Source organism: Homalodisca vitripennis, chromosome 4 (genome assembly GCF_021130785.1).
Source record: "Homalodisca vitripennis isolate AUS2020 chromosome 4, UT_GWSS_2.1, whole genome shotgun sequence".
NCBI classification, from domain to species: domain Eukaryota; kingdom Metazoa; phylum Arthropoda; class Insecta; order Hemiptera; family Cicadellidae; genus Homalodisca; species Homalodisca vitripennis.
In genome coordinates, this window is record NC_060210.1 from 56177701 (window position 1) to 56205548 (window position 27848).

General features: G+C 34.8%; 2 protein-coding genes across 3 annotated transcripts in view; one reads left to right on the plus strand and one right to left on the minus strand.

Annotated features, from left to right (window-relative positions):
• The window catches only part of LOC124359330 (telomerase Cajal body protein 1-like), a 64489-nt gene extending 59870 nt beyond the window's left edge, over positions 1 to 4619 (minus strand). The window contains exon 1 of one of the 2 annotated variants that reach the window (XM_046811989.1): positions 4420 to 4618. The gene's annotated coding sequence lies outside the window, so the exon portion shown is untranslated. Of the gene's footprint in view, positions 1 to 4419 lie in introns of both variants that reach the window. The other variant, XM_046811990.1, reaches the window with a different exon arrangement.
• LOC124361031 (piggyBac transposable element-derived protein 3-like) lies at positions 1 to 27848 on the plus strand. Its single transcript, XM_046815068.1, has 4 exons — positions 1 to 221; positions 2565 to 2729; positions 15388 to 17290; positions 27687 to 27848. Exons 1-4 carry the CDS (start codon positions 1 to 3, stop codon positions 27846 to 27848), a joined length of 2451 nt encoding a protein of 816 aa, XP_046671024.1.

Here is a 27848-nt window from a genome sequence, read left to right on the forward strand (position 1 = left end):
ATGTTGGAGAATTGGCTGTTCCCTCAGATCAAACAAGGCTCACAACAATCCATATTTCAACAGGATGGAGCGCCAACACATTGGCACTTATCTGTCCGAGACTACCTGAACGTCAACTACCCGAGGCGATGGATCGGCTGCCAGGCAGCCCGCGAAAGAGCCCTACATCACTGGCCTCCAAGAAGCCCTGACCTTACCCCCTGCGATCTTTTCTTATGGGGGTATGGTGTTTCGGCCTCCAGCCACCATTGATGTTTTTAAACAAGAAATAACACAGCTATCCAAACTGTTACGTCCGATATGCTACTGAGAGTGTGGAATGAGTTTGGGTATCAGGTTTATATTGCTCGAGAGTCTGGAGGGGGTCATATGGAACATCTATGAACTTGTTTTTGAGTGAAAAAAAACTTGTTTTAATACTCATTGTAATGATGAATAACAGAAGGTTCTATTATTTTTCTTCCATTAAATACAAATTTTTTAAGTTGTGGTATTCTTTTTGAATCACCCTGTACTTTAGATCAAAAATAGTTTTACTATAGACAACTCTCAATGTTGTTGAGGTCAAGAGGAAGAAAGGACTTTATAGTTCTAAACTCATCCACCCAAAGATGTTTTCATTACACAGCATAAAAACACTTACTGTAGGTCATTTATTAGATTTTGTATTTTTTAATTATTTTTCTTTTTGAAGATACATTTTCCTGTCATTTGATATGAGCAGGGAAATACATGAGTTGAAATGAAAATAGCAAGCAACTATAAAGCATAGTTAGAAGTAATAACATTAAAATTTATTTAATACAGAATTTTTAATGTGAATATATTTTAATCTCACTATCTAATCTGTTTAATAGACTTTACATAATCATCTTATATTAAAGAATGTAGCCGTATTCCACTGAAACCTTTTATACTATAAGTCAGAACAACATTTCCATTTCTCCTATATAGGCAGCGTAGACACACTGGTTTAAAACACCACAGTACATTCAATTATGCACCTGATGAGACAATGAGAGTACCTCTTAGATTATACTATATTTGGTAGTTTGGATGTCTCTGATGTCAAAACAATGTAAATAGTTGATTTTGAATTTTTTATTTGCCAACTTTTTTTGGATCTCTGCAGACGAACATGGCTCTAGATTCCATGAGTCAAGCCTGTGAGTCAGATTCCAGATGCTGCACTAAGAGGGAGGTGAACTGGAGTTAAACTTAACGTTCACATTAAGTCAACCCTTTCCACCATACCTACACTATGTGTAGTGGTGGGGCCCATTAAGGATTTGGGGCCCTCCACAAGGTTCTTTATGCAACCCCACCTCTAAAAACATATATTACATTGGGACTCTCATACCTGCAGTCCCATTATTGATGCCACAGGTTCTAAGGCCACCAGATCCAGAGCAGCAAGGTACAATTATACCATCGTCAAATCTAACACTTCCAACTCCTAATGTTGTTCCGATGAACCCTACAGGTAGAGTCTGTATGAGAAAATACTTGAAAGACGTATAAATCTAAAAAGAAAATTCAAGGGACAGAACACAGGGCTGAGACACACTGCACATTTTTTATGCACTTAAAATTTTTCTTTCTGTATATGAATGATGTTATTTGGGAACTGGTTGGCTCAGGATACCATCACACAGTCAAATAATTCATTTCAATCATCAGGAAAATTCTGCAGGAAGTCTAGCTTGCGGAACTGAGAATTCCACTTAAACCAATATGTTTATGCTTTTTCTTCTCAAAAGACACACCTTTTACCTGATCCGGTTTTTGTGATGTTGCAAAAAATGCTATACTATAGTTGCTATACTATACTTTTCGTGCTAAAAATGCCAGCCCTAATTTAGTTAAGTGTAGCCTCTTGTATAAAAATGTCCTATTTTTCATCAGAAAAAAAAATTGTGTATATTTTTGCTGATAAAGTAATTTTAACTATACAAATTTATATCTACATTTTACAAGTAAAAACACATTAGAAAAAAAAGTATTTAAACTAAAATTGTATTTACTTTTATTATTTGGAAGCACAATAATGTATCCAAAATTGTAACTGATTCATATATTTTATTTTTTATTATTACATACGAGTATTAAAACATAACATAACATATATCACTGTATTAATATACAGTATGTTACCACACAAAATGTCAAGTACTTACATTAGTTAATACGGAAGTTATAATGACTTTTTAAAATTAGAGTGTGGGCTAAAATTATCACGTGCTACACATAGTGTACACTAAGTTACTTTGTACTGAATAAGGGGTACTTTGAAATAAATAATGGGTACTTTGGTATTAACCTGAGGCCACTATTTTTGGAACAGTTTTTCTCACCTGATACCTAAAACACTGCATTATTACAAAAATTCAGACTTTATTTGACTTACTGTGAAAATGACATGACATTATGACAATCGGTCCTTGTTTTCTGCCTCCCAAAAGATAGTGATGTCAGCGAGTTGGCTACTCTGTCCCTATCTAAATCTTATTATTAAGCAAAATAGGTAGGTTTAGATTACATTATCATAAATATTTTATTAACAGTACCAAAGATGAAGAGTACTATCTAGAGGGAAGTTTTCTATTTTCACCAGAAGTACAGAGTGGCACGAAAGGCGCCATCAAAGCCCACACTGATGGCCAGGGGCAATTACGTTATCAGTTTTTTCCAACCTCAGATCACGTCCTAGATCATCCAACTTCTCCGAGGTCAGATCACATCAAATAGACTCTGTTCTTTCTATTAATGCAGTTTTTTTAGGTCCCGAGTAAGAAAAACTTTAAAAAAAATAGTGGTCTCTGGATAATACCAAAGAACCAAATAATGATACATAAATAAAATTAAATAACAAATAACCTTTTTCTACCTTCTTCTTTTACTAATTTTCAATATTAACAAAATAAAAACAACAAAACATAAAAGAAAAATCAGGAATCAACACTCACAGAGAATATCTCATTCATCGCCTTTAAAAATTCTCCAAACAATAGTTACTTCTTATTGTTTATTTTTTTATATTAAACATTATTATGATTTATTAATAAGTTTAATTCTTAATTTATGTTCAATAAATTGTAATATCGGATAGTTCATTTGATAAGAATAACGGAATAATAGCGGAGGTCCGCTTATTAAATGTCCACCCTAGGTCAGAAAATAATGGATTGAGTAAAATTTCATTCTACCATATGTTGTTGATATTACTTTGAAAGAGACTCAACACATCATTGAACACCAACTAGAAAAAATCTAACCTGCGTGATTGCACATTGCAAAGATATTCTCCCATTTTTAGACAAGTAATTGATGTGCGAAAAAAGCGTAGCCGGCATTAGAAGGATTAATGACCTATTCTGTATTAATGTAAGTTATTTATAGTTTATAATTTTAAGGAAACTAGTAGTTGTTTCCTAGGATTTTCTGACCCCTCAAATTAAGTTGGGGAATGAAACATCTTTGGTGCGATTTAGAGAAAATGGACACTGAAACATGTTCCAAAAACTTTATAAAAATTAAACAACTAAAGTTTTAAAATAATGGTATGGTGCCTACGCTTCAAAATAAATGGAGGTGGGGGATAAAATGTACATTTTTATGTGTTGGTGGTAGTAGGGGGGGGTAGGGTATGATAAGCGGATCCGGTTTTTTATATCGAAATTGGTGAATGATATTAATTAATCATAACCATCGATATAATAAATCACTACTATTTAATTATTTTAAACAATTAACTTAAATAATCTGTATCAACAGCTGTAAACACTCAAATAATACTCGTAAGGTAATATTTCAATTTTACATAAGTAACATTTGTTTATTAAAAATGGCAGTAAATTTTAGAAAACTATACGACATTGCTTTGAAAGATGATAGGACGTGTTATTCGTGGCTTCGACATGTTGACTCATACCGAAAAACCCATTTTGTGAAATTTGCTGGAAAGAAAACACTGTAACTGTGAGAGGAGCAATTATGGTCGTCTTCAGTTTTCCTAATCTTGGTTATAATTTGTTTGATCACTGTAAATATTAAATTCATATTTTAATTTAAAACATGATTGATATTGAGGACTATAGATACTTTTATATCGATTGATAGTCTAGGATTTGAGATGCGAATATTAGGTATCAATGATTACATTCTTCGATATAAAATCCGTGTCCGCTTATCATACCCTACCCGTGGGGAATCACCTTAGAACTACTATAGTTTTGAGTTGAACCATACAATCTTATAGGCTAGCAAGTTTTGTATATACTAGGGCTAAAAATTATATTTAAAAACGTGATTAGATTAGCTGATGGAATCTTTCCTAATTAATAATGCTCATCAGATCTCTGGCAGTCATAGAATGACATTTGATATTTTACTACATGCCTAGTAAAATCGTTTACTTACTTCAGTCAAAGTTTAAATTTCAATTATTGTAACTTAGAACTAGAACTTTTATTTCAATATTTTGTATTTTTTTTAACCTTTGTTGATTATGGATAGTGAACGTTGCCAAAATTGTATGTATACCTGATTAAAACAGAAATAATTCTCTTAACAAGTATAAAGGTTAAGAAGACATTTTTATAACAGTCTAACCAAGAGTTACAAACATGATTTTTCCCGGTTTACTCATAAAAAGAGGGCTTTGACAATGCCATGAAGCCCCAAGATGTACTATGTGGACATGTTGTTTTGATAGAAATAATGTTGGATGATTTACTGACTTATTCTCTTTTCTATTTGCCTAAATCAGGCTATGATTGATGTTCTCCCACTGCTCTCTATCTGTTATACTGTACTTCGTTCTTTATTCTTTGTTTGTGGCTATTATTTTCTCTATACCTGAATCAATACAATACACTAATAAATTAAATTATTTCTGTATTTAAATTTGGATAGTTATATGTGTTGGTTACGACGCAATTGTGTTTATATGCCGTGGATTACTAACAGAGTAGGATGTATCTACGACTCGGAATTGAGCAACAAAACGATTACAGCGGAATAACTAACAGCTATTGTTTGAACAAGACCTTCTGCCAATATATTGTCTTAATTAAAATAATTACTTTAAAATTCAATAAAAAATATATAACTTATGAAAATAATTATTAAATAGCTTTATATAAGTGAAAATTAAGTTATTTAAATCTGGTGGGGATGAGAAAGAGTGTGTGTAAGAGTGACGGTGGAGAAAACGAGAAGCAGAGAGAGCAATGTAGTAAGAGAGGGATTACGTATATGGTAGGAAGAGAGATATAGATTCACGCGTTCAAAAACTCTGCACGACTTCACCAAATAATAGAGGCTAACTTTGTTTCTAATGTTTTAATCCCGTCAGAATGGAACAGTCAGAGTAGACTCTCCTCAAAGTATCGTTGCAAATACTAGCTCAACAGATTCCAGTAAATTCCTGCCCGCTCCTAGAACTTACCTAGAGACCTGTTTTGCACATGGAATCTTCTCAGACTTACTGGTGACAGAACTGGACTTATTATTCGTCTGCTACACTAAATTATACAGGACGAATAAAAAGTCAGGACATCTTCTACTATTTTTTTCTAAAGTTTATACAAGGAGATATCCTTTAGGTAGTGATGTAATGAGGAAATGAAATTTCATTTGGTGATTTTTAAGATGTTTTGTTTTACCCAAAAATGCAGGAATTTGGAGGTAACTCAAAAGTTTTAAATGAAAATGCCAGTGAAACCCCCTCATTTTGAAAAGCATAGAAATCTTTAAGAATGGTGAAAACCAGAGATCGCTATCTCTTTCCCACACAAAATAACAGATCATGAACATTTTAATTAAGTTGTACCGTTATTATAGTACATATTATTTATAAAGTCTGGAGCTATCTATAAATCAGAACAACTTTTTGGAAATACTTAATTTATTCCGAATTGTAAATTTCACTCAAAATTTAACAAAGTTTTACAAAATCTTGATTTGCTTTTTCTCTCAATTGGTCAAATCTAATTTAGAGTCTGATCAAAATTAAAAATGAAACTAAAAAGGTATACTTCACCAAAAAGGTTTAAATTAACAAAATAAAATAAAAAGTTCTCTTCTCAAAATATTCCAATCAAAATTACACATTGCTTGATGTAAACTTTAGGATCAAAATATAACTTACAATACTTCAAAAGTTGAATCAATTATCAGACTCTGTTATATGGCAAAATTTAGAAAATTTAACACAACAGTATAAAACAAAAGATGTTAAACCAAACGCTGGTACGGGACTTACTACTTTGAAGACTATGGAGGCTGAAAAACTATTACACACTAAAGAAAAAAAGAAACTTAAAACTTTACTTAAAACACACCGGGTAAAAATTAACTCTATATCCCAAATGTATAGGAATAGAGGAAGTACTATGGCTTCTGAACTGCACGTGTAGACGCTCTGCACTCGACTTGAAGTCTACCCTTCCCTCTTCAAACTCATCCGAACTATCTTGCGATGAACCTGTTGGATAATAGTGCGTCAGTTACACGTCTGAAGAGACATTCAATCCTGGACTTACCTCTTAGGTTCTAATTTCAAACTTTCTTGTTTATTTGTGTTAGCTCTATCGCTGGATAGAGTCTAACTCGTGTTAATTTATTATTTTATCTAATTTACTTATTGTTCTAAGAATGTCTGAACAGATTGTAAATAAAATTGTCAAAAAAAAACCAACCGGCTCGGGAACCTATCACCGTTGACATCTCTAACAGCTGGAGAGGTCAAACCAACAAAATAATGTCCACGTACCGCGTCTAGTTAACATAGAGCCTACTTCCTACCGCTATTCAGCAGAATGATTATAACTACGGTACAAAGTCTTCACACTTACTTGTTCAAAAATGTTGCTGTCTGCGTGGAAAGCGGTTTATTGGTCGTTTGTGTTCTGAATCAATTAGGAATGCAATGGATGAACGATCCAATGAAGATCAGAAAGTACACTGATAAGAAGTTTATTTGCAAGGAGTGACTGAGCTATCCCGGTTCGGTGGTGGCTCATAGTGCCTAAGCTCACAGCGCCACAACGTGAATTTGCTCACAGCGCCACAACGTGAATGTGCTCACAGCGCCACAACTCATAGCGCCACAGATTTGGCCGGAGTGCTCACAGCGCCAACACAACCGAATAAATAATCGGGTCCATGCTCACAGCGCCACAGCTCACAGCGCCACAGCTCATAGCGCCACAGATTTGGTCGAGTGCTCACAGCGCCAACACAACCGAATAAATAATCGGATCCATGCTCACAGCGCCACAGCTCATAGCGCCACAGGTCATAGCGCCAAAGATTTGGCCGGAGTGCTCACAGCGCCACAGCTCATAGCGCCACAGATTTGAGAGTGGGGGAAACACCCGCTGGAGGGGTAACCCGCCTTCCCTGTACCAAACTCCAAAGTTATAATTCCCGTGATAACCAAGAAACATTGTTTCTATTGTTTGAACCGGTATTTTAAAACCTATTATGTGGTAATCACGCTTGTATTAATTAATTAACCTTTCTGTGTATATCTGTCTTTATAATGTTTAAAAATAGGTTGTTATTGTTAATGAAATAATAGTAGAACAGGTATTAATTATCACGAATTGATTGTAGTTTTTTATTTTCTGTACGCATCAGCTTTATGTCATTGTGAATTTGCATGTTGTATATTGAATTGTAATCGCTTTAAAATTAGTCCTCACACTCGTACATGCATAATTGTTGTTAACATGCTATTTTGAACTACGTGTGGGCTATGTGAATACTTTTTGGTTTTAGTTAAAATAAATTTTATTATGTACCTATACCTTTTTTAAATCATCGGATTGTTTTAAATTCTTCATGAATGACATGCGTATTTGAAAGAGAATACAGTTAGTTATTGTTTAATGGACGTTCAGATACCTATTTAGTGTACTAGACCTGAACTTGTATTAGTACATACTAATATTAAAAATACTCATGTAATATTGTACGTATTTAGTAATAACAAAAAATATTATATTCATGGGAAACATATGTTCAGATCACGTCATTGATAGATAAAACAAGTTTATTTAACTAAAAGAAAAGACAAAAAACGAGAGAAAAACAACAAAATGTATTAATTCTTATCTCACCCTGCTAGCGGTCTATTCTCAAGCGTAGTAGCCTCGAACATTGCACACACACACACACACACACACACACACACACACACACACACACACACACACACACACACACACACACACACACACACACACACACACACACACACACACACACACACACACACACACACACACACTTCCTTAATTTACGGATTCATAGAAAATACTTTTATTACGTTTATAATATTAATTTATGTATTTGAAAACGGTCAAAATATATTTCATTGTGTAGATCCCACAACTAAGAATTCTAAATCGATAAGCACAAGAACACACAAGAAAAGATACCATAGGCTATGTACCAGATAATTATGTTTTTCAAAATAGAAACACTAAAAACATAATAACAGTATCCAAAGTGTTTATTAGTATAATTGTTATAATCGGTTTCTAATCGGGTACCTTACGATTAATTAGTGAAGACAAAGACATGTATGACATGTTACATAGCATATGGTTACATGCTAACTCAATTTTATAACATCGCCTAAGCAATAATTTGTTACGATAAAATATTCTTGCCAAATTACATCACAACGAATATTTTTGAGCTATGTATTTTCAAGGACAAGTATACAAAGAGAGAAAACTAAGGAAGGTCGGGTCATAGATAATGTAATATTTCCAGTATATTTTAATCTAAGAAATTATCTAGAGGAAGAATTTCAAAACAATCTGTATATCACAATTTTTTAATGAAATTGAAAACTGTCCAGTGTACTCGTAAGTCATAACATCGTGAGATTAAACGATTAATCTAAGAGATTATCTAGAGGAAGAATTTCAAGACAATCTGTATTTCACAATTTTTTGATGAAATTGAAAACTGTCCAGTGTATGTCATCAAATCGTGAGATTAAACGATTCTGAGAGCGGTCATGGGTAGGTCTGTAATGTGTGCAGTGACCCCGTCTTGTTAAAAGTACAAAGCATCAATATCAATATCCAGCTCCTGTAGTACTGGAATAAAAAAGTTATTCAACATTACTACATACCGCATAACCGTTTTCCCCCCGTTATCTTCAAATAAGTAAAATCCAAACATTCTCTCTGTCGGTCGATACTGCACTTTGACGCTATGTAAAAGCTTAGGTTGAAATCTCTCTGAGGTTATAAGCACTCTAATAACTCATTTTTGTTTGTTAACGTGATCAGAAGGGTAAAAGTGTGTTTCATCAGATATAATCAACAGGTTAGAAACATTAGGCCTCATTTTTAATTTCAATTATTTATCACACAACACAACTCTTTTTCCATAGTCCAGATCTTTAAGTTCTTGCATAATTTGAATTTTGTAAAGATAAAAATGAATGTCGTGATGCAAAATCCTCAGCGGGGATCTGTTTTTGAAACCCCTAGCCAACGCTTGCTATCAGGCCACCTGCTCTGGACTGCGACTAACTGCAACTCTCACTCTTTCCATATTGTTCTGTGTTTGAACAGTTTGTAGACTTCCTTCCCTCAGTTTTCTTTTGGGTAGAGGCCGTATTTGTAAATGAACTTAACCAGATTTTAATTGTTTTTAGATCATGAACAGCGCCATGCCGACCAATGTTAAAGTGAGTTGTAAAACATCTGTGAGTTTTTACATAAGAATCACTGTTCTTAAAACGTTTCTACAGCAAAAGCATGTTGGTCAGTACTTATTTTCTTGGTTACATGATGGTTTTTGTGTGCAGTGTAATCGCTCACCTTTAAATTTGAAAATAGGCCTACATTTTTACAATAAACTGCTGGAATATTTTTATTGACGGGTGAATATATGAGAAACAGTCATTAGCCGCTAAATAATATAAATCACGCAAATTATAACACTTTCAGCCATCCTCATGTGCTTCCTCTTTTAGATCTCAATAATAGTTTTTCTTGAACTGTAACCAAAAGAAATGTATATGATAATAATGATTTATTTTCGTTCTAAAGTAAAGGTTACAACATAGTACTTGTAGGAAAAAATACTGTCCAATTATACAGTATACGGACAGTAAGAAGTGAAAAAAATATTTACAAGTATTAACGTTTAAATATACTAAAGTGAAGTATATATTATAGACAAAAGCAAAGATACCAGACGTAAATAACGTCAGCATTCCGTGGCGTCAAAAATTAATTTACAAGTAAACAGAAATCAAATGATTTTTCACACACAAAATGAATAAACCACAAGTACCTTTTAGTTTGCAATATTAGGCTATAATAAGTACAGTTAACTGAAAAGAATATTTAATTTTTAATATAAACCATAAGTTTAGATTGATACTAAGTTCAAAAATTAAATACTATTATTTTGATAAAGTCGTAGTCAATTGAATTTAATTTTACAACTGAAGTATTTTACTGAAGTAGTACTAAAGTATTTCGGTCCGGTGAATTCAAAACATTGTCAAAGACAGATTTGCTTACTTTGGGAATTAAAAATTTATTGTGCTGGACCTATTTCTAGTTTTGTAGTGTAGGTCACTTGTCCCCAGTTACCACTTCTAACAAAAAATAATTCTAAATTCGTAAGTACTTCCCCAACATATCAAGTCATACATACAACATATCATTTGTTATTCCCAAGAAAGATTTTTATCCAAAAGTCAATCCTACATATTTAAACTTAGAACAAGTCCTATTATTTGACAGTTTCAGTTTGTAAAATTAACACAATTACAATTTGAATTGTGCTTTTTAAGAGTATGTTGAAAAGTGTAGCCTCTGAGATCAAAATTAACAAACTTGGTTTTACTTACTTTAACTTGCATTTTATTTATATTACACCAATTTCAAATAGAAAGAAGATTTCTTTTAACTTCTTTTAAAAATCTCTGAATGTTTTTGTCAGAATAAAAATTGCAACATCATAGGCAAAATGTTTAATTTGTCCATGTATATTCTGCTTTAAAAGATGTTTAATGGATATTAATAAAAGGCCTCCTGCGGCACTCCTAGCGCGACAAGCATGAGCTGACTCACGACAGCCTGACACTCACCTGCTAGCTGCAGTCAAGAGCGGAACCAGTCCAAGGTCACGCCCTGATGCCAATCGCCTCCAGTTTTGATAACAGAATATTGTGATCAACCATATCTAAGTTTTCTTCAAGTTAATAAAACACCGTTTACTTTATTGTTGTTAATAAGATTATTTTTAATGAAATTTGTTACGTTTAATAAAGCATATTCCGTTGATTTATCCCTCGTAAAGCCAAATTACATATTACTTACAACCAGAGCCGCAGCTACATATTTTTCCAGGGGGGCAAGCCCTAAATTTGCCGCCCTTATCTACCACTCAACATCAACTGTAAACAAAATGTTTTGCTGTTTCTAAATCAGCATGTAAATAATCTAGAAGTACTTAATAACTATTATTATATTTGTTAAAAGCAGTTATCCGCGGCTTTGCACGCAATTTTCAAGATCTAAGAGCGTCCTTTTTAGTGAAATCCTTTATGATGTAATATGATGGTTTTATGACAATTTTTCACTCAAATGTAGGCATATATCTAGTAATTATAATTTTAATGCCCGTGGTTAAGAGATTTAAAAGTCAAATCACATTTTTACTGGCTTATTTCAGGTTTTGCGTGAGTCGAAGTATATATTTTATGTTTAATTAAATTACATTTCTGACGCCACAGTTGAGTCTCTTTCCTAATATTTCAATCAAGGAAATACAATCAGGCCTCAGAAATCTGCTTTGGTTAAATACATATACTTCCGGCCCTCTTAATGTACATCCGTTGAACGATAATCTCCAGTATTTAAGTTGACTTAGTCTTATTGTCCCTTTAAGAAACTATATATACAAAGAAATTAATAGACGGTCTACGGCCTTTTTACCAACATACGGTCTAAAAGCGCCTATTCCCACAGTTCAGTTTGCCTTGCAATTATAAAGAAAATATATACATATGTTGGTTTTCAAGCCGTACTTTTGTCAAAACGTCTACTAATGATCCTTGTAATCTATTTCCGGTCAAAGATACTTCAAATGCCATAATTTGGTTTTCCTTTTTATTACGTCGAAGAAAATAAATATACTTTCGTAAGGTTGAAAAGTTACTATGGTTAAATGTATCTATTTCAGCCGTTTAAATTCACTTCTTTTCTAATTAATTTACAGTTTCATAGTTGAGTTTGCGTTGTTGCACCGATCAAGAAAATATTTACACATGTAGTTTTCGAATAATAACTTACATGACATGAAAAGCAGCGTCTGTTTCCGGTTTACAATATTTCTGGTAATATATTTGATTTAGATTGTTTTACCCCGATCAAGAAAATATATGCATACAAAAGCTTAAAATTACTATTTTGATCGCTTTTGTTCCTCTTCCGGTATAAGGGATATAACATACAATTGTTTCAACTATGTTCATTTCAAATTTTGAAATAATCGATTATAATAAACTTTGCGAGATAACACTTGTGTTCTCTTTCAGACTGTATTATAGAAAAGAATGAGTCGTTGAGGTATATTTGTATCCATTACCCTGTTTTTCCAGAAATCAGGATAAATTGGGCATACTTATGCAATAGGGATCCATCCCTCACGATGTTGGTTTTGAGAAAAATACAATTAACTTTACCTTTACACAAAAAAATTTATGTTCAGAGTACAATTGTAGGGCTTTCTTTTAACATTAGATTATAATATTCTAAACTTAATTTAATAAGCTTTAGTGACCAAATAATCTATTTATTAGTTTTTTTTTTTTTTGTAAATTTGTGACTTGGATCCTTATTGCAATTTTATGATATCGTCTATTGATCATTTGCAAACAGAGACCATTGTGGGTTGAATCTCTATTAAAAAACAAAACATTAATGGTTAGATACACTTTTTAGTTCAATAAACATTAATCAACATAGTTTTTGAACTTCTTTTGTTATATTGTAGGTAAGTTTTCTCTTTCTGGTTAATAAAACCACCATAATTACCACAAAAACTTGTTTAATAGCTAAAACCACTAAAATAAGTGATTAAATAAAACACTGTTGCTGTAGATCTTATACTTTATTAACTTATGACTATAGTCAAAACTTTTTAAACACTTAATTTATCCATATTTTTTATAATGCACTTTCTTCAAGACCTGATGTCTAAACAAACTAATTTTTCAATTTGAATTCGACTTTATTTGGTGAAATGAATGTGTTATGGGTGGTAAAAAGCACTCTAAGTGTTAATTCAGACCAAAAGCTATACCTATTCCAAATTTTTGCACAATCCGTATGGCAGTTTCAGCGTGATTCGAGGACAAACCTCCAAACATCTAAACATACAAACATCCACATATCCAAACATTCAAGCTTTCGCATTTATAATATTATTGGGATGATAAGATCCCATATGTTAGTATACAGCTTAATTACAGTTTTATTTATTCTGCAATCTTCTCATTCTATAAAGGTTACACATAAAACCAATGTATAAAAAGTGTTAACGCTCAGCCAAATGCCACGGAGTGACATACACCATTGTTGAACTTATTATTGCTAATTTAAAAAGAAGCCTAACGCAAAATTTAAAATCTGTAGGTCAGTTCGTTTTCGAGATATCGTGTGTACAGACAGACAGATATACAGAAATGAAAATGTTTAATCGTCACGAGTGATAATTACCTATTTGATAATTAACTACTATTTTGTAATGCTAAAACATAAAATGTTGTATGATGTTGTAATAATCTAAATGAGAGCTGGTCGCCCAAGAGTTCATGCTATCCTGAAAAATAATATTAAAATTTAATAAATCATAATATGAGGCTTAGGCTACTTGCACTAGACCACGGGCTGTTTCACGTAAAATGAATAAATAGACATGGGCAACACTACACATCCGCCCAGCTGCCCGCATGTCGCTCTGGGATCATCTTTAAAAAATAAAAAATACAAATTTGTGTGATTTATTAATAAACAATATATAAACGCCACATAAATCGGGCAGTACATGTATACCTTTATTATGTGTCTTGTAAAAATTAATTAGTATTGCCGGTAGGTATAATATTGCTGGCAAATAAGTGTATTAGTATCAATAAAATTGTATTTTTGATGCAAAATACTCAATTGATTGTTACGAAAGACATCGGTAGTAATACAATTCCAGGAGTACACTATCTCTTATAACCAAAATTAGATATACATACACTATTGGTAATATATATTTGCGTTGGAAGAAATAGCTTAGGGTGTAGTCCAGCACTTTTGAATGTGTAAACATAGGTGCCGTTAAGCACTACATGGTTTAAAATGATGTTTCTTAAAATCCATAGCGTTTCAGTTTCATAATAACCAACTGGCTAGCTTAAAAAATAAATAAATATTCCTAGGGAAGTTTTGTGTTGTTAATGTCCTTTGTGATCATGTAAATAGGCGTATCCAGGGGAGGATGGTTTGGGTGTTGTAACCGCCCCTCTCCTTTAATACATATATTCAAATTATATTTTAACTTGCGTTAAACTGAAAGTATACTTGTATTTGAACAATTTGTCTTAGTTCAGTTTTGTTTTAATTTCTTTTGAAATTTAACTATAACAGCTGACACAAGACTCATGCGTTGTAATTTTCATAATGACGAGTCCGTTTTGCGACCCAAAGGGTTTGACAAACATAATACAGACACTATCGTTTCCTCAGTTCCCGCGCTTCCGGTGAGAGAGACAGCGAGTAATGGCCATGAACGCCTACCTGTCATCTCTTATCCCATATATGCCCAACGCCCCATTTTTGGGGCGGCACTAAAAAAAAATTCTGACAGGTACATTTTGTTTATAAAAGGACTTTTTGTGTTTCTTACATGTTCAGTTGTTAGTAGTGATTGCAACAGTGTGTGTTGCACCTCTGCAGAAGCCTCATGTGTTTTGCTGTTGTATTTTTTCTGTCAATATTTTGAAGATTGAAAATGGATTCGGAAAACACGTAAGTAATTCTAACTGACACATAAGTAGAAGTTATTTTACAGTTGGATTTATTGTTTGTATATTACTTTAGTGAAAAATAATCATAAACTTACTTATTCAGTCACAGAGTAAACATAACCTCACTTTTCCTACTGCCCCAAAATTGGGGCGGTGGCCATAGCAGGGTACATAGCATAGTCAAGCCAAAGTACATTTGAGTTCAGTTATCTATTACACACAATAGGTAATACAATTCTATTTCCAACTGTTATTAGTAAAAACAAATTTGTTAAGTCGGATTTACTTTGAGAAATACTTATGTCATTTATTTATTCCAGATACACCGTTGAAGATATACTGCAGATTCTGGAAGGAAATACAGATACTCTACTTACTGCTACAGTGTACACTGAGCCACCTGAAAACTTTTTGCAAAGTGATGAAGATAGTGCTAATGAGGAGGAAGACGACATAAATCGATTAACAGGTAACCAGCTGAGAGCGTCGGCTCAACTGCAAGCTACAACTCTTACCTCTGATGGACTTGATCACATATCTTTTGGAGATCCAGATATCATTGTAAATAATCCTATAAGAGTAGACCTAATAGAAAAACCTTCCACTTCCAGTGATCTTTTAGACACTAGTCCCTCTCAGACAAGTGTCATTGATGAAGCTAATGATCAAGTTAATATTAGTAATAACGGTTTGATTGATAGGAAACGTAAAAACTCCTCAAAGAAGGTTAGTTCTAAAACACAACCATGTTTGAAAAAGACCCATTCTGAGCAAATGAATAAAAAAGCTAAGAAAGGATCTTTACCTACACGTAAATGGGAACAAGTAGACATAGTTCAAAAGCCTGAACATGAATGGGAGATGCCAGATTTCATTAATGTTGATCGAACACCAACAGAGTTTTTTGAATTATTTTATGATGACCAACTAATTGATTTGATAGTTCAGGAATCAAAGAAGTACGCAATGTTCAAAGGCCATCATACATTTAATGTAACATCCCATGAAATACGTGTTTTTACTAGGATTCTTTTATTGAGTGGATACTGCTCTGTTGCCAGAAATCGTCTCTACTGGGACACAGGTGCAGACACGCATCACCCAGGTGTAGCAGCAGCTATGTCTCGGACCAGATTTGAAGAAATCCTTCGTTATTTTCATGTTGCAGACAATAACCATCTTGACGTTACAGACAAATATACCAAGATCCGACCTCTTTGGAAATACTTAAACGAAAAGTGGTTAGAATATTTTCCTAGAGACGCGTACGTTAGCATTGATGAGTCAATGGTAAGGTATTTTGGGAGGCATGGTGCAAAACAGCACATACATAATAAACCAATAAGGTTTGGTTTTAAAGTTTGGTCGATGTGTACACGTTTAGGCTACATTATTCAAGGTGAACCTTACCAGGGTGCATCTACAGGCAACACCAATCCACATTTAGGTTGTGGAGGGTCAGTGGTAATGGACCTGGTCAAAAGACTTCCCTCTGACAGTAAATATAGCCTGTTTGTAGATAATTACTTTACATCACTGCCTCTTTTAGAAGAACTCAAGGAAAATGGGCATGATTGTACTGGCACAATTAGAGTTGACAGAATCGAGAAGGCTCCGTTAACTGACCACAAATTATTTAAAAAACTAAAGAGAGGAAGCTTTGAGCAATTAAGTGACAGAAAGTCAGGAACTACTCTTGTCAGATTCAATGATAATAGTGTTGTCACACTTGCATCAAATCGTGCTGAAGTATCTCCCATGGGTTCATGCAACCGCTGGTCACAGCAGGAGAAAAGAAGAATTAGTGTCAAGCAACCACTGTGTGTTGGATTGTACAATTTATACATGGGGGGAGTTGATAGGCTTGATCAAAATGTCTTAGCCTACAAACCAACCATAAGGATGAAGAAGTGGTATTGGCAACTTATCTTATTCCCACTTAGTTGCAGCATGAACAACGCCTTTCAGTTGTATAAGCTAAGCCCAGCCGGCAAAAGTAAAGATGCTTTCGACTTTCTTGGGTTTATCAGAGAAGTAGTTCAAGTGTATCTGAGAAGAAATGTAGACCGTCCATCAGTTGGAAGACCATCTAAGAAGTCGAGGACCCGTGTTCCAGATGGCTTACGCTTGGATGGCATCGGCCATTTGATTGTCTCAAATACCACTCAAATACGCTGCGCTGAATGCCACAAGAATACCACCAAGATATGTCAGAAATGTTCAGTAGGATGCCACGCCAATTGTTTTGTTAAGTTTCATTCCCAGTAGAAAAAAATTCATTCTGAAAAATCTGTCATAATTATGTATTTTCAAAAATATATGTTAGTTTTAAAAATAAGATTTATTTCAATTATTATTTTTAAATCATGTAATATTTGAATAAAACAATATATTTGTGTATTGCATGTTTGTTTCTATGTATGCGTTTCCAAAAATACAAAAATAATTAGTATTAGGCTTACGATAGGATATGACCCCTTACATGCCCAACGCCCCATTTTTGGGGCGGTCAATTATGGAAAATCCATGAATGTAAGAATTTTATAATTATTTTTCTGGTTCATTTTTAAGATATACTAATACAAATAAATGGGTAAAATTTAATTTTTAAACCTAAAAAAAACTTGGGCATATATGGGATTTATAACGGCTAATTTGTAATAGTCTTAACATAGTTCTTATCGCTTTCGTTGTCGGCGCTAGTCGTGTATTAGTGACTTTTGTTATTAATGAGTATTGATGTAGATAGTACTAAAAAAACTAAATAATACCATAAAACCTCTAGATATCTAATTTTACAGTTTAGAAATATTATAATTCCTAAAAGGGAATATATTTTACTCTCTGTTACTTATAAGAAATTTACGTTCTTGAAAGGTTCAAGAAAGGATCCGTGTATTTAGTAAATCTTTTCATTTATTCATAGGCTTCCTAAAAAATGTAGAGCCTTCTCATTGAACAGGATACGGAGTTGACTTTAGTTCAGTTGGCCCAGCTGATCAGTCCGGCATTTTCTTCAATTGAATGTGCCATTATTGTACCTGTAAAATACAGGTTTAATTTAAACATCTAGCTGTTTTATTTGTGTCCAAACAACATTTCATCTTTTATTTTGTTTTTAAAATATAGGATAGATAGGTGCTCGTTTAGCACGCTGACGGCACAGAGGCTGGTCGGGCCGAAATTCTAGAATTGGGCACCCAAGATTTTACAAGATGTGCACCCACACGTACAAGACGTAAGGACAGTCAGTAATAAATGCTGCAGAATCATATAAATATATCTGTATATATATATATATATATATATATATATATATATATATATATATATATATATAATATTATATTATTATTATAATATATATATATATATTTATATATATAATTATTGGTTGTATTATTTGTATTATTATTATTCATTATGTATTATTATTTGTATTATAATTATACATATATATATATATATATATATATATATATATATATATATATAATTCTTTTGTGCGTCACTGAACCCCTGCTGTAGGTCCTTTCGTGGACCCGTACCTAATAGTGGTCCACACTAAAAGTTCATACTAAATAAATAAATTAAACCTAATTAATACTTAACGAATAAGTAATAATATTCATATAATAAACTACACTGTGATTTGATAATAAAGAGAGAGGATTATAGTTATACTTAATCAATTTTAAGATATTTTTTATAATCTAGACAAGTAAATAGTGGGATTTAGAAGAACAGTTTTTATTTTTACATTATAAATTATATGACAATAGTAAACATTACAATTATGAAGAGCTGGAGACGGAATACAGTCAACTTGAAACCATTAATCAGCAACCCCAGTGAATTGTGTTCAACTGTAAAGTGTTCGATATAAAATTGTTGAGCGGACGGCCAAGAGTGCTGTAGCTTACAATGAGAATTTTGGCAACTGGTGAGCATCCACAATGTAACTTAGAACTGGACTTTGCGGATTTTCATATTAGATGGTATTTATTATCAGATTTGAAATTGACAGCCAATGGCACTTCAGACTGGAGAGTAATAGTGCAGCGGCTGCAAACTAGAATTTTGGTATCTGGTAAGTATCCACATCGGACCTTCACACTGAAAGAGCAATGGTGCAGCGGCTGCAAACTGGAATTTAGGTACCTGGTAAGTATCCACATCGGACCTTCACACAGGATGAGCAATGGTGCAGCGGCTGCAAACTGGAATTTAGGTATCTGGTAAGTATCCACATTGGACCTTCACACTGGATGAGCAATGGTGCAGCGGCTGCAAACCGGAATTTAGGTATCTGGTAAGTATCCACATCGGACCTTCACACTGGATGAACAATGGTGCAGCGGCTGCAAACTGGAATTTAGGTTCCTGGTAAGTATCCACATCGGACCTTCACACTGGATGAGCACTGGTGCAGCGGCTGCAAACTGGAATTTAGGTTCCTGGTAAGTATCCACATCGGACCTTCACACTGGATGAACATGGTGCAGCGGCTGAAACTGGAATTTAGGTTCCTGGTAAGTATCCACATCGGACCTTTACACTGAAAGAGCAATGGTGCAGCGGCTGAAAACTGGAATTTAGGTATCTGGTAAGTTTCCACATCGGACCTTCACACTGAATGAGCAATGGTGCAGCGGCTGCAAACCGGAATTTAGGTATCTGGTAAGTTTCCACATCAGACCTTCACACTGGATGAACAATGGTGCAGCGGCTGCAAAGTGGAATTTAGGTTCCTGGTAAGTATCCACATCGGACCTTCACACTGGATGAACAATGGTGCAGCGGCTGCAAATTGAAATTTAGGTTCCTGGTAAGTATCCACATCGGACCTTCACACTGGATGAGCAATGGTGCAACGGCTGCAAACTGGAATTTAGATTCCTGGTAAGTATCCACATCGGACCTTCACACTGGATGAACAATGGTGCAGCGGCTGCAAACTGGAATTTAGGTTCCTGGTAAGAATCCACATCGGACCTTCACACTGGATGAGCAATGGTGCAGCGGCTGCAAACCGGAATTTAGGTATCTGGTAAGTATCCACATCGGACCTTCACACTGGATGAGCAATGGTGCAGCGGCTGCAAACCGGAATTTAGGTATCTGGTAAGTATCCACATCGGACCTTCACACTGGATGAACAATGTTGCAGCGGCTGCAAACTGGAATTTAGGTATCTGCTAAGTGTTCACAATGAAATTCCAGACTAAATGATCAATTGTAATTTTGGCACGTGCTGGTGAGTATCCTTGGTTTAACTTCTAAACTGATGAGTAGTTCAGATTGTGAAGCAGGAATGTAGCATTAAGTTTGGTCTTGTGTTGAATTGTGGTAAGTGCAGAGATTTGTTGTTGGCTGTTTTAGTACATTCCCTGGGGTTTTTGATTCTATTTTGCATTTCCGTTTTTTTCTCTTTATATTAATTTTCAGTTTGCAGAAGTAGCAAATTTAAGAAACTGCCGGTACTACGGCTTTTGGAATTTATATTTCTTCTCATTCTCTGTTATTCACATCAGAACATGGGGCACATCAGGAATTTTATAAGATTGTAACATAAATTTATCCAGACATGTTTCTTAAACAACTTTTTAAATTTTAATGATTTTTTACTAAGCTATTTCTATGGTTACAAAATTGCCCAATTGTTGATTTTGAAATGACATATCAGAATGAATACCGTTTATTCTTTTTTCAAATTCTACCTTTAGTATGGCCCGTAGTATAAGGGGCATAACTCCAGTTATACTAAGTATGGAGTAGTAAAAATAATACGAGATTTAGTTACTTTAATTAAATTGTTATAGTTACTCTTAGTGTCAGCGTTACTTTAGAGCAAAATTTCCACGTGAGTGTAAAATGCACTTTTTAAAATTATAGGCCTACTTATACTACGCACATTAGTATAATGTGAACTGAAATTCGTGTAATTGCCAAATTATTAAAGAATATGAAAATAGGTTATTAATTAAACAGCATTAGATAAATATTACATTAAATAATTATTTACCCAATGAAATAAAATATTATTTTGCAGAGGGCATTCGATATTAAAATACAGCTACTTGTTATACAAAGAATATTAGTTTACTTTTTCAATATTATCATAATTAATGCGACTCAATAATATGTTTTATAAATACAGAAGGCTAAGTTAAATCATATACTAAATTTGTATGTACACCTTTACGTAAGAGTTTTTAACAGTTTGACCGCAAGGAGGAGGTGAGTGTGCGGCAGACGCCGTAAGTAGAGTCAGATTACTCAAGGTTACTCAGTATTGAGCCGCAGTGAAGATGTTAAACATTAAAGGTTCTACACGATCCTCTTCATCGCTTATCGGCTGCATTGAGCGAGTGAATAGATTCTTAATTGAGGCACTACACTAAACTAACAAAGCGACAAAGATTACTTTCAGAGAGTCCAAGATAGTTCTTGAAATCGTTTGGGGTTTTCTTGTCTTAATGTTCCTAAAAAAAATGCAACGTCACTAAACTTATTCCTGTTCTCAAGCAATTCTCCAATTATAAACATGGATATCTTGGAAAAATGCAAATAAAAAGGTATAGGCCCTTTATCTATATATATAAAAGAAAGTCGTGTTAGTTACACTATTTATAAGTCAAGAACGCCTGATCCGATTTGGCTGAAAATTGGTAGGGAGGTAGCTAAGAACTGGGATAAGAACATAGGATACTTTTTATCCCGTTCCCGATTCAGGATTCCGCCCCACTGGTCTCTAAAAGTTACAGAAATACCCGTAAGAAATGCATTGCAGCAAACATATGTTATTAAGTGAAAGAGCCTTTTCAAATTTAATCAGCTGTTCTTTGTAAACATGTATAATGCGACAAAAGAAACATATGTTTATATCATTTAATTACTATTTTACATTTCTTTACACTTATAGTTTGAAAGCATAGAGTAAGCTTAAGAGAAACAGCAAATTTTGTTTCAACTGTTTCTGCAATCACTGTTAAACATAGACTTTACTATCCAGATAATACAATTCAAATTTTAATTTTTTACAATTGAAAGCAATTATCTCTGCATCTCCAAGTCAGATTACATTATTTGCTATCATCATTTCGACATGCTTTCCATCGAACCCATCTAACCTATGGCACAAATACAAGGATAATATGGCAGAAGATATTTTACATCAAATTCGTGTCAATTCAAGAAATCCCAATCTTGAAATGAATTAGGAGATACATAATAGGGCCTTGCTTTTGATTGAAGACATGTGCTATCTCATATGCGGTAGTTTATTAGTCAGGTTAGGAATGCCAGTGCCAAATTGTGAAATGAATGACGCATTTAATCGAGAATTGGAACGGAAACGTAAATATGATCACCAGGAATTAGATTTAGAAGTTCAAACGAATGTACCCCTGATGAATCCCCAACAAATGGAAGTTTATGATACATTAATGAAGGCAACTGATGATGGAAATGGTGGTTTCTATTTCCTGGATGCCCCTGGTGGAACTGGTAAGACATTCCTCATGTCAGTAATTTTAGCCACTGTTCGTGCAAGATCCAACACTGCGGTTGCAGTTGCTTCTTCTGGAATAGCAGCCACATTACTAAAAGGATGTCGTACGACACATTCTGCATTAAAATTGCCGTTAAATCTGGAATATATTGAAAAACCAACATGCAATATGGCACTCCGCTATGGCCAAAGTTTTATCAGAATCGAAGATCATCATCTGGGACGAATGCACAATCGCGCATAAACGTGCATTGGAAGCACTCTACCGAACATTGCAAGATCTACGTAATGACTCGAGATGTTTTGGAGGCTCAATGATTTTACTGCCTGGCGATTTCCGCCAAACATTGCCAATAATTCCCAGATCGACTGCTGCCGACGAGATAAACGCTTGCCTCAAATCATCGAATCTATGTTAAGAAACTTCAGCTGACAACAAACATGAGAGTTGCATTGTTGAACGATACATCTGCTGAAGATTTCTCTGAGCAATTGCTGACTATCGGTAATCGTCGAGTACCTGTCGACGAATCGAGCGGATTGATTTCATTTCCTCCGAATTTCTATAACTTTGTCTCATCGAAAGACGAACTCATTAACAAAGTATTCCCAAACATCATTACTAACCTCAAAAATAATGAATGGTTGAGTGAGCGAGCAATTTTGGTAGCTAAGAATAAAGATGTAGATGACTTAAACTACATAATTCAGAATGAGATCATTGGTACACTGCATTCTATCAAATCTATTGACTGTGTAGCAAATGAAGGTGATGCCACCAACTATCCAATTGAATTTTTAAACTCCTTGGATGTACCTGGCTTACCACAGCACAATTTACAACTAAAGTTTGGTTGTTGTAATCATGCTTAAAAACTTAAACCAGCCAAAACTGTGCAACGGAACACATTTGGTGGTAAGTAAATTGATGAACAATTTTATTTACGCCACAATACTCAAAGGAAAATTCAAAGGTGAGGAAGTTGTCATTCCGAGTATCCCGATGATCCCAACCGACATGCCATTTCAATTTAAACGACTTCAATTTCTGATCCGTCTTGCATTCGCCATGACTGTAAATAAGTCACAAGGCCAATCGTTTAAAGTTTGTGGTCTTAATCTCGAACATCCATGTTTTTCCCATGGTCCATTATATGTGGCATGTTCACAGGTCGGAAGACCTTCCGCGTTATTTTTTTCGCGCCTAATAAAAAAAAACAAAAAATGGTTTATCACAAGGTGCTACAATAAATGGAAAATAAAGAATCATTGAATAATTATATTTTTTTATTTACAATTATCCTAATTTAAAAAGTACAAATTGTGATCATGTGATATTGCCTTTAAGGCGGAACAAAGTTCGCTGGGTCAGCTAGTCGTGGTATAAAATATAATATACGAGTAAAATATATGTCACAATAGAACAACATTTAATAGAACTATATTATTTCTAAGTGGAAAACTTATCAAACTTATATATCAGGATGGTAAGGCACCTTCTGGGCCCTATCCGTCATTTCACATTCATGCCGTCACCTTCAATGAGGCTCTTCAGAAATCTTTACTAGATTGCTGATAGTAAAGCATTTTGTATCTTACCAAAACAAATCAACGTGAAGTTTTCTCGGAAAATGAAGTAACTATTCGAACAATCACATAATATAAGGATAATTCAAATTATTGAGGAAAGCAGGAAAGTTTATTACTCCATTGTTAAATTTACTAACCTAAGGTAAAGATTTGATCTTTACCTAAGGTAAAAATGATCTTGAGCTTCGCTCTATAAGAACAACGTTAATCCTCAAACCCTTTTACGCACTAGTATTTCATTCTAGCGTTAGAAAATATGTCTAATTCTTTAAACCTTTTAAATTGTTCAATACCTTTTAATTTCTTGTAAAGTTTATACTTCATTAGCGCTGAACTGATGAAGTACCAACACGTTTGAATTTATATTTTCGAGCCCAAAGGTTCAAGATTGAGAACGTCACTGAGTCAAGGTCCAGTGGGTGTGTCTGTCTGGTGACTGTCTGGCGGGTGTGACTGTCCGGCGGGTGTGACTGTCCGGTGATTGTCTGGCGGGTGTGACTGTCCGGTGATGTGACTGGCGGTGATTGTCTGGCGGGTGTGACTGTCCGGCGGGTGTGACTGTCCGGTGATTGTCTGGCGGGTGTGACTGTCCGGCGGGTGTGACTGTCCGGTGATTGTCTGGCGGGTGTGACTGTCCGGCGGGTGTGACTGTCCGGTGATTGTCTGGCGGGTGTGACTGTCCGGCGGGTGTGACTGTCCGGTGACTGTCTGGCGGGTGTGACTGTCCGGCGGGTGTGACTGTCCGGTGTGACTGTCCGGCGGGTGTGACTGTCCGGTGATTGTCTGGCGGGTGTGACTGTCCGGCGGGTGTGAAACATACATTTCTTATCTTGATCAAAACATGCACTGAAGAAAATTGTGCCTCTGTTCAATTAGTGTACATTTAGAGACTTTAAAAAATTCTGTTTTTCTCATAGTTCATTTTTTTCTGTTTCCTGAAAGAAGAAATAACATACAACACTTTTTTACAAAAGCTCTACTGGTGCTGGTGGCCACTATTTTCCAAATGGTGTATCTCGCGTCGTTAGATTCTTGAATATCATAAATCAAAACATTTACACTTTCCATTTACATGACCTTAGAGGACATTGGTCTGTTTAATGAGAGAAAGTCCGAAGCCACCTTGGAGGAAGGTGACTGTAATACCATTCTGCTCACTCTCAAACCCGGATGCAACCTCCACCTTCTCTCATGCTCCGCGCGAATCCATTTCGAGACAACCCTAGAGGATTCACACCTTGGAACACCGCAGAATGGTTGAGGGCCCGTCACGATTTTTGCTGAGCCCTGGTTGGCCAGGGCATCAGCTCTTTCATTCCCAAGAATCCCCTCATGACCAGGAACCCAACAAACGGTTACATTGTTGATTCTAGCAAGGGAGGAAACGGTCTGATAGCAATCCCAAACAAGTTTGGATTTGATTGCACAAGAATCCAGCGCCATCAGCGCTGCCTGACTGTCCGTGAAAATGTTAATCGTCTTGCCCCTATATCGCAGACGAAGATTCTCACAAGCACATTCCATAATGGCTGCGACCTCCGCTTGAAAGACTGTCGGATACGGACCCATAGGAACCACCAGCTCCCTACATGGTCTCACTCCCAGAATTCCAGCGCCTGTGCCGCTTTTTGTTTTGGAGCCGTCTGTGTACCATTCGAGCTCCGCTGGTGGGAGAGGTTTCTTCCCCTCTGACCAGTCATCCCTTGAGGGTAAAATAATCCTAAAGGGTTTGTCAAAGGATACTTATACATTAATTTTCATACTCTTTTAGCGTTGAGAACTTATACTCATAACACACGATACTCGCATCAAGTCGGCATTACAGTTTCTATATTAAAAAAAAAAAAAAATCATTCAGCGTAACACATTTGTATTATATTTCTCAAGTTTTGTACCGTAACGTGTGTTTGAGTTACAACTTCGCTTTTGCGTTGCAATTACCTAATCTTTACTGGTTTAAAAACACGTGAAGGATGGGTTACTATCGTTAGATGGCGAAGAAGTATATAGACTTATAGTCCCTTGTTATAGCTGAACTTCTAACCCTTCCTCGTTATTTATTGTTATTCGGTCTGTCCTTCACTATAATTACCATAACTAATACTTCATACGACAGTGCAGCAAAACTAGATTTATACTCGGTTACGTATCATTATCAACGTGACTCATCAATTGCCTGCGTGGTCACTGTTGCCATTGCCATCCAGCCGGATTAAAAATAAATTCTAAAACCATTAATATCAAAAATTACTAAACTACTATTTTTTACTTATAAAATCATTTGTTCTATTATTAGTTTTGAGTTCCAATATTCACGACCAGAGCCTACGCACAAGTCCTAGGCCCATGTAGGCTCATCCCGGTTATACTACTCTTCTTATTTCAATTTTGAATTTAATTAAATACAATTAATGAAAGGTTTATTATAATAAGAAATAATTAACTACGTATAAGTACCCTTTTTGTTACACTCTGATACATGATTTCAGACATTGTATATATTAGCTTACATTTGTTGCAAAACGTGTATATGTGTTTTATTGTACTATTTTTAAGAAAATAAACCATTTTCATTTCACCTGATTTGGAAAAAAGTATCAAATTTATTCAGTTGCCAGGCCAAATTGAACAAAACTTTCAAAGTGAATGGGTCTTTTGAAACACTCCGATCCGGATCACTCGTTCAACTGACTGACTCGTTCGAATTGAACGGTCCAAGTAAGTAACTGCAGTATAAACAATATGGCGCGAGGGGGGCCCCTACTGCGCTGTGCTGCTTAAATATTTGCTTCTGCGCAGGTTTCTTTATTACCAGTTCACCTATAGTAGTGTGTAATATTGCATAACAGTCTCAATATAAGCCAACCAGCATGCCCACACCATCTAGCAGCAAAACAGTAAACTACAGCTATTTATTTTGCTATTTTTATGCTAGTTAAATCACCACCAACCGAGTCATTGTTGCACAATAGATTAACTCGTCAGCAGCCCTTCTTCCATCATAAGTCGGTGATGAATTAGATCAAATAAAGCTGTTAAGGGGGTTAAAACGTAAAAAAATTAAACATATATAAAATGAAATCTTATCTTAATATTTTGTTTGGAAATTTTGAGGGTCAAGGCTCACATAAATATAACAAAAGTTATTTTCAACATATCAACTTATTTTTATGAAAAAATCCCTAAAAATAAAATTAATATAGTGTTTGTTTTTACAACAAATTTGTGGACCAATTGTCGATTGGTCAGGTCTGTTGTGACATATACTGTTTAACAGGACTGACAAAGAACATTTATTTTTTATGTGAATTGATATAAAATGCGTGTAAAGTTATAAAAGTTTATATTTTTAGTTTCATTTGAAACATCCGGGATTGTTGGGATTTTATGCTTTTTACACATCTGGTACCCAGACTTTGACACTTGAAGGGTTAATACTGTTTATAACTCAAATATTGTGTACAATACTTAATAGTAAATTAGTATTGGAGATTTGAACCCTTATTGTGTTCCCAGTTACCAGAGACGGTGGGGGCTGTCTGTGGGGTGTGCCGTAGCGACACCGGACCTTCTCCCGTCACGTTCGGCGCGCACACGTTCCACACTCCCTGCGCCAACCTGTACCTACACTGTGTCGAGCCTGTTCTTCCTAACATTGCTGCAGCTACCGTGCAGTGA

Excerpts from the sequence above, each read along its gene's own strand:
- LOC124361031 (XM_046815068.1), top strand. The coding sequence starts at position 1 with ATGTTGGAGAATTGGCTGTTCCCTCAGATCAAACAAGGCTCACAACAA. Across the intron at positions 2,730-15,387 it reads GATCATCCAACTTCTCCGAG|ATACACCGTTGAAGATATAC; the intron begins GTCAGATCACAT and ends TATTTATTCCAG. Across the intron at positions 17,291-27,686 it reads AGATATGTCAGAAATGTTCA|TTACCAGAGACGGTGGGGGC; the intron begins GTAGGATGCCAC and ends TTGTGTTCCCAG.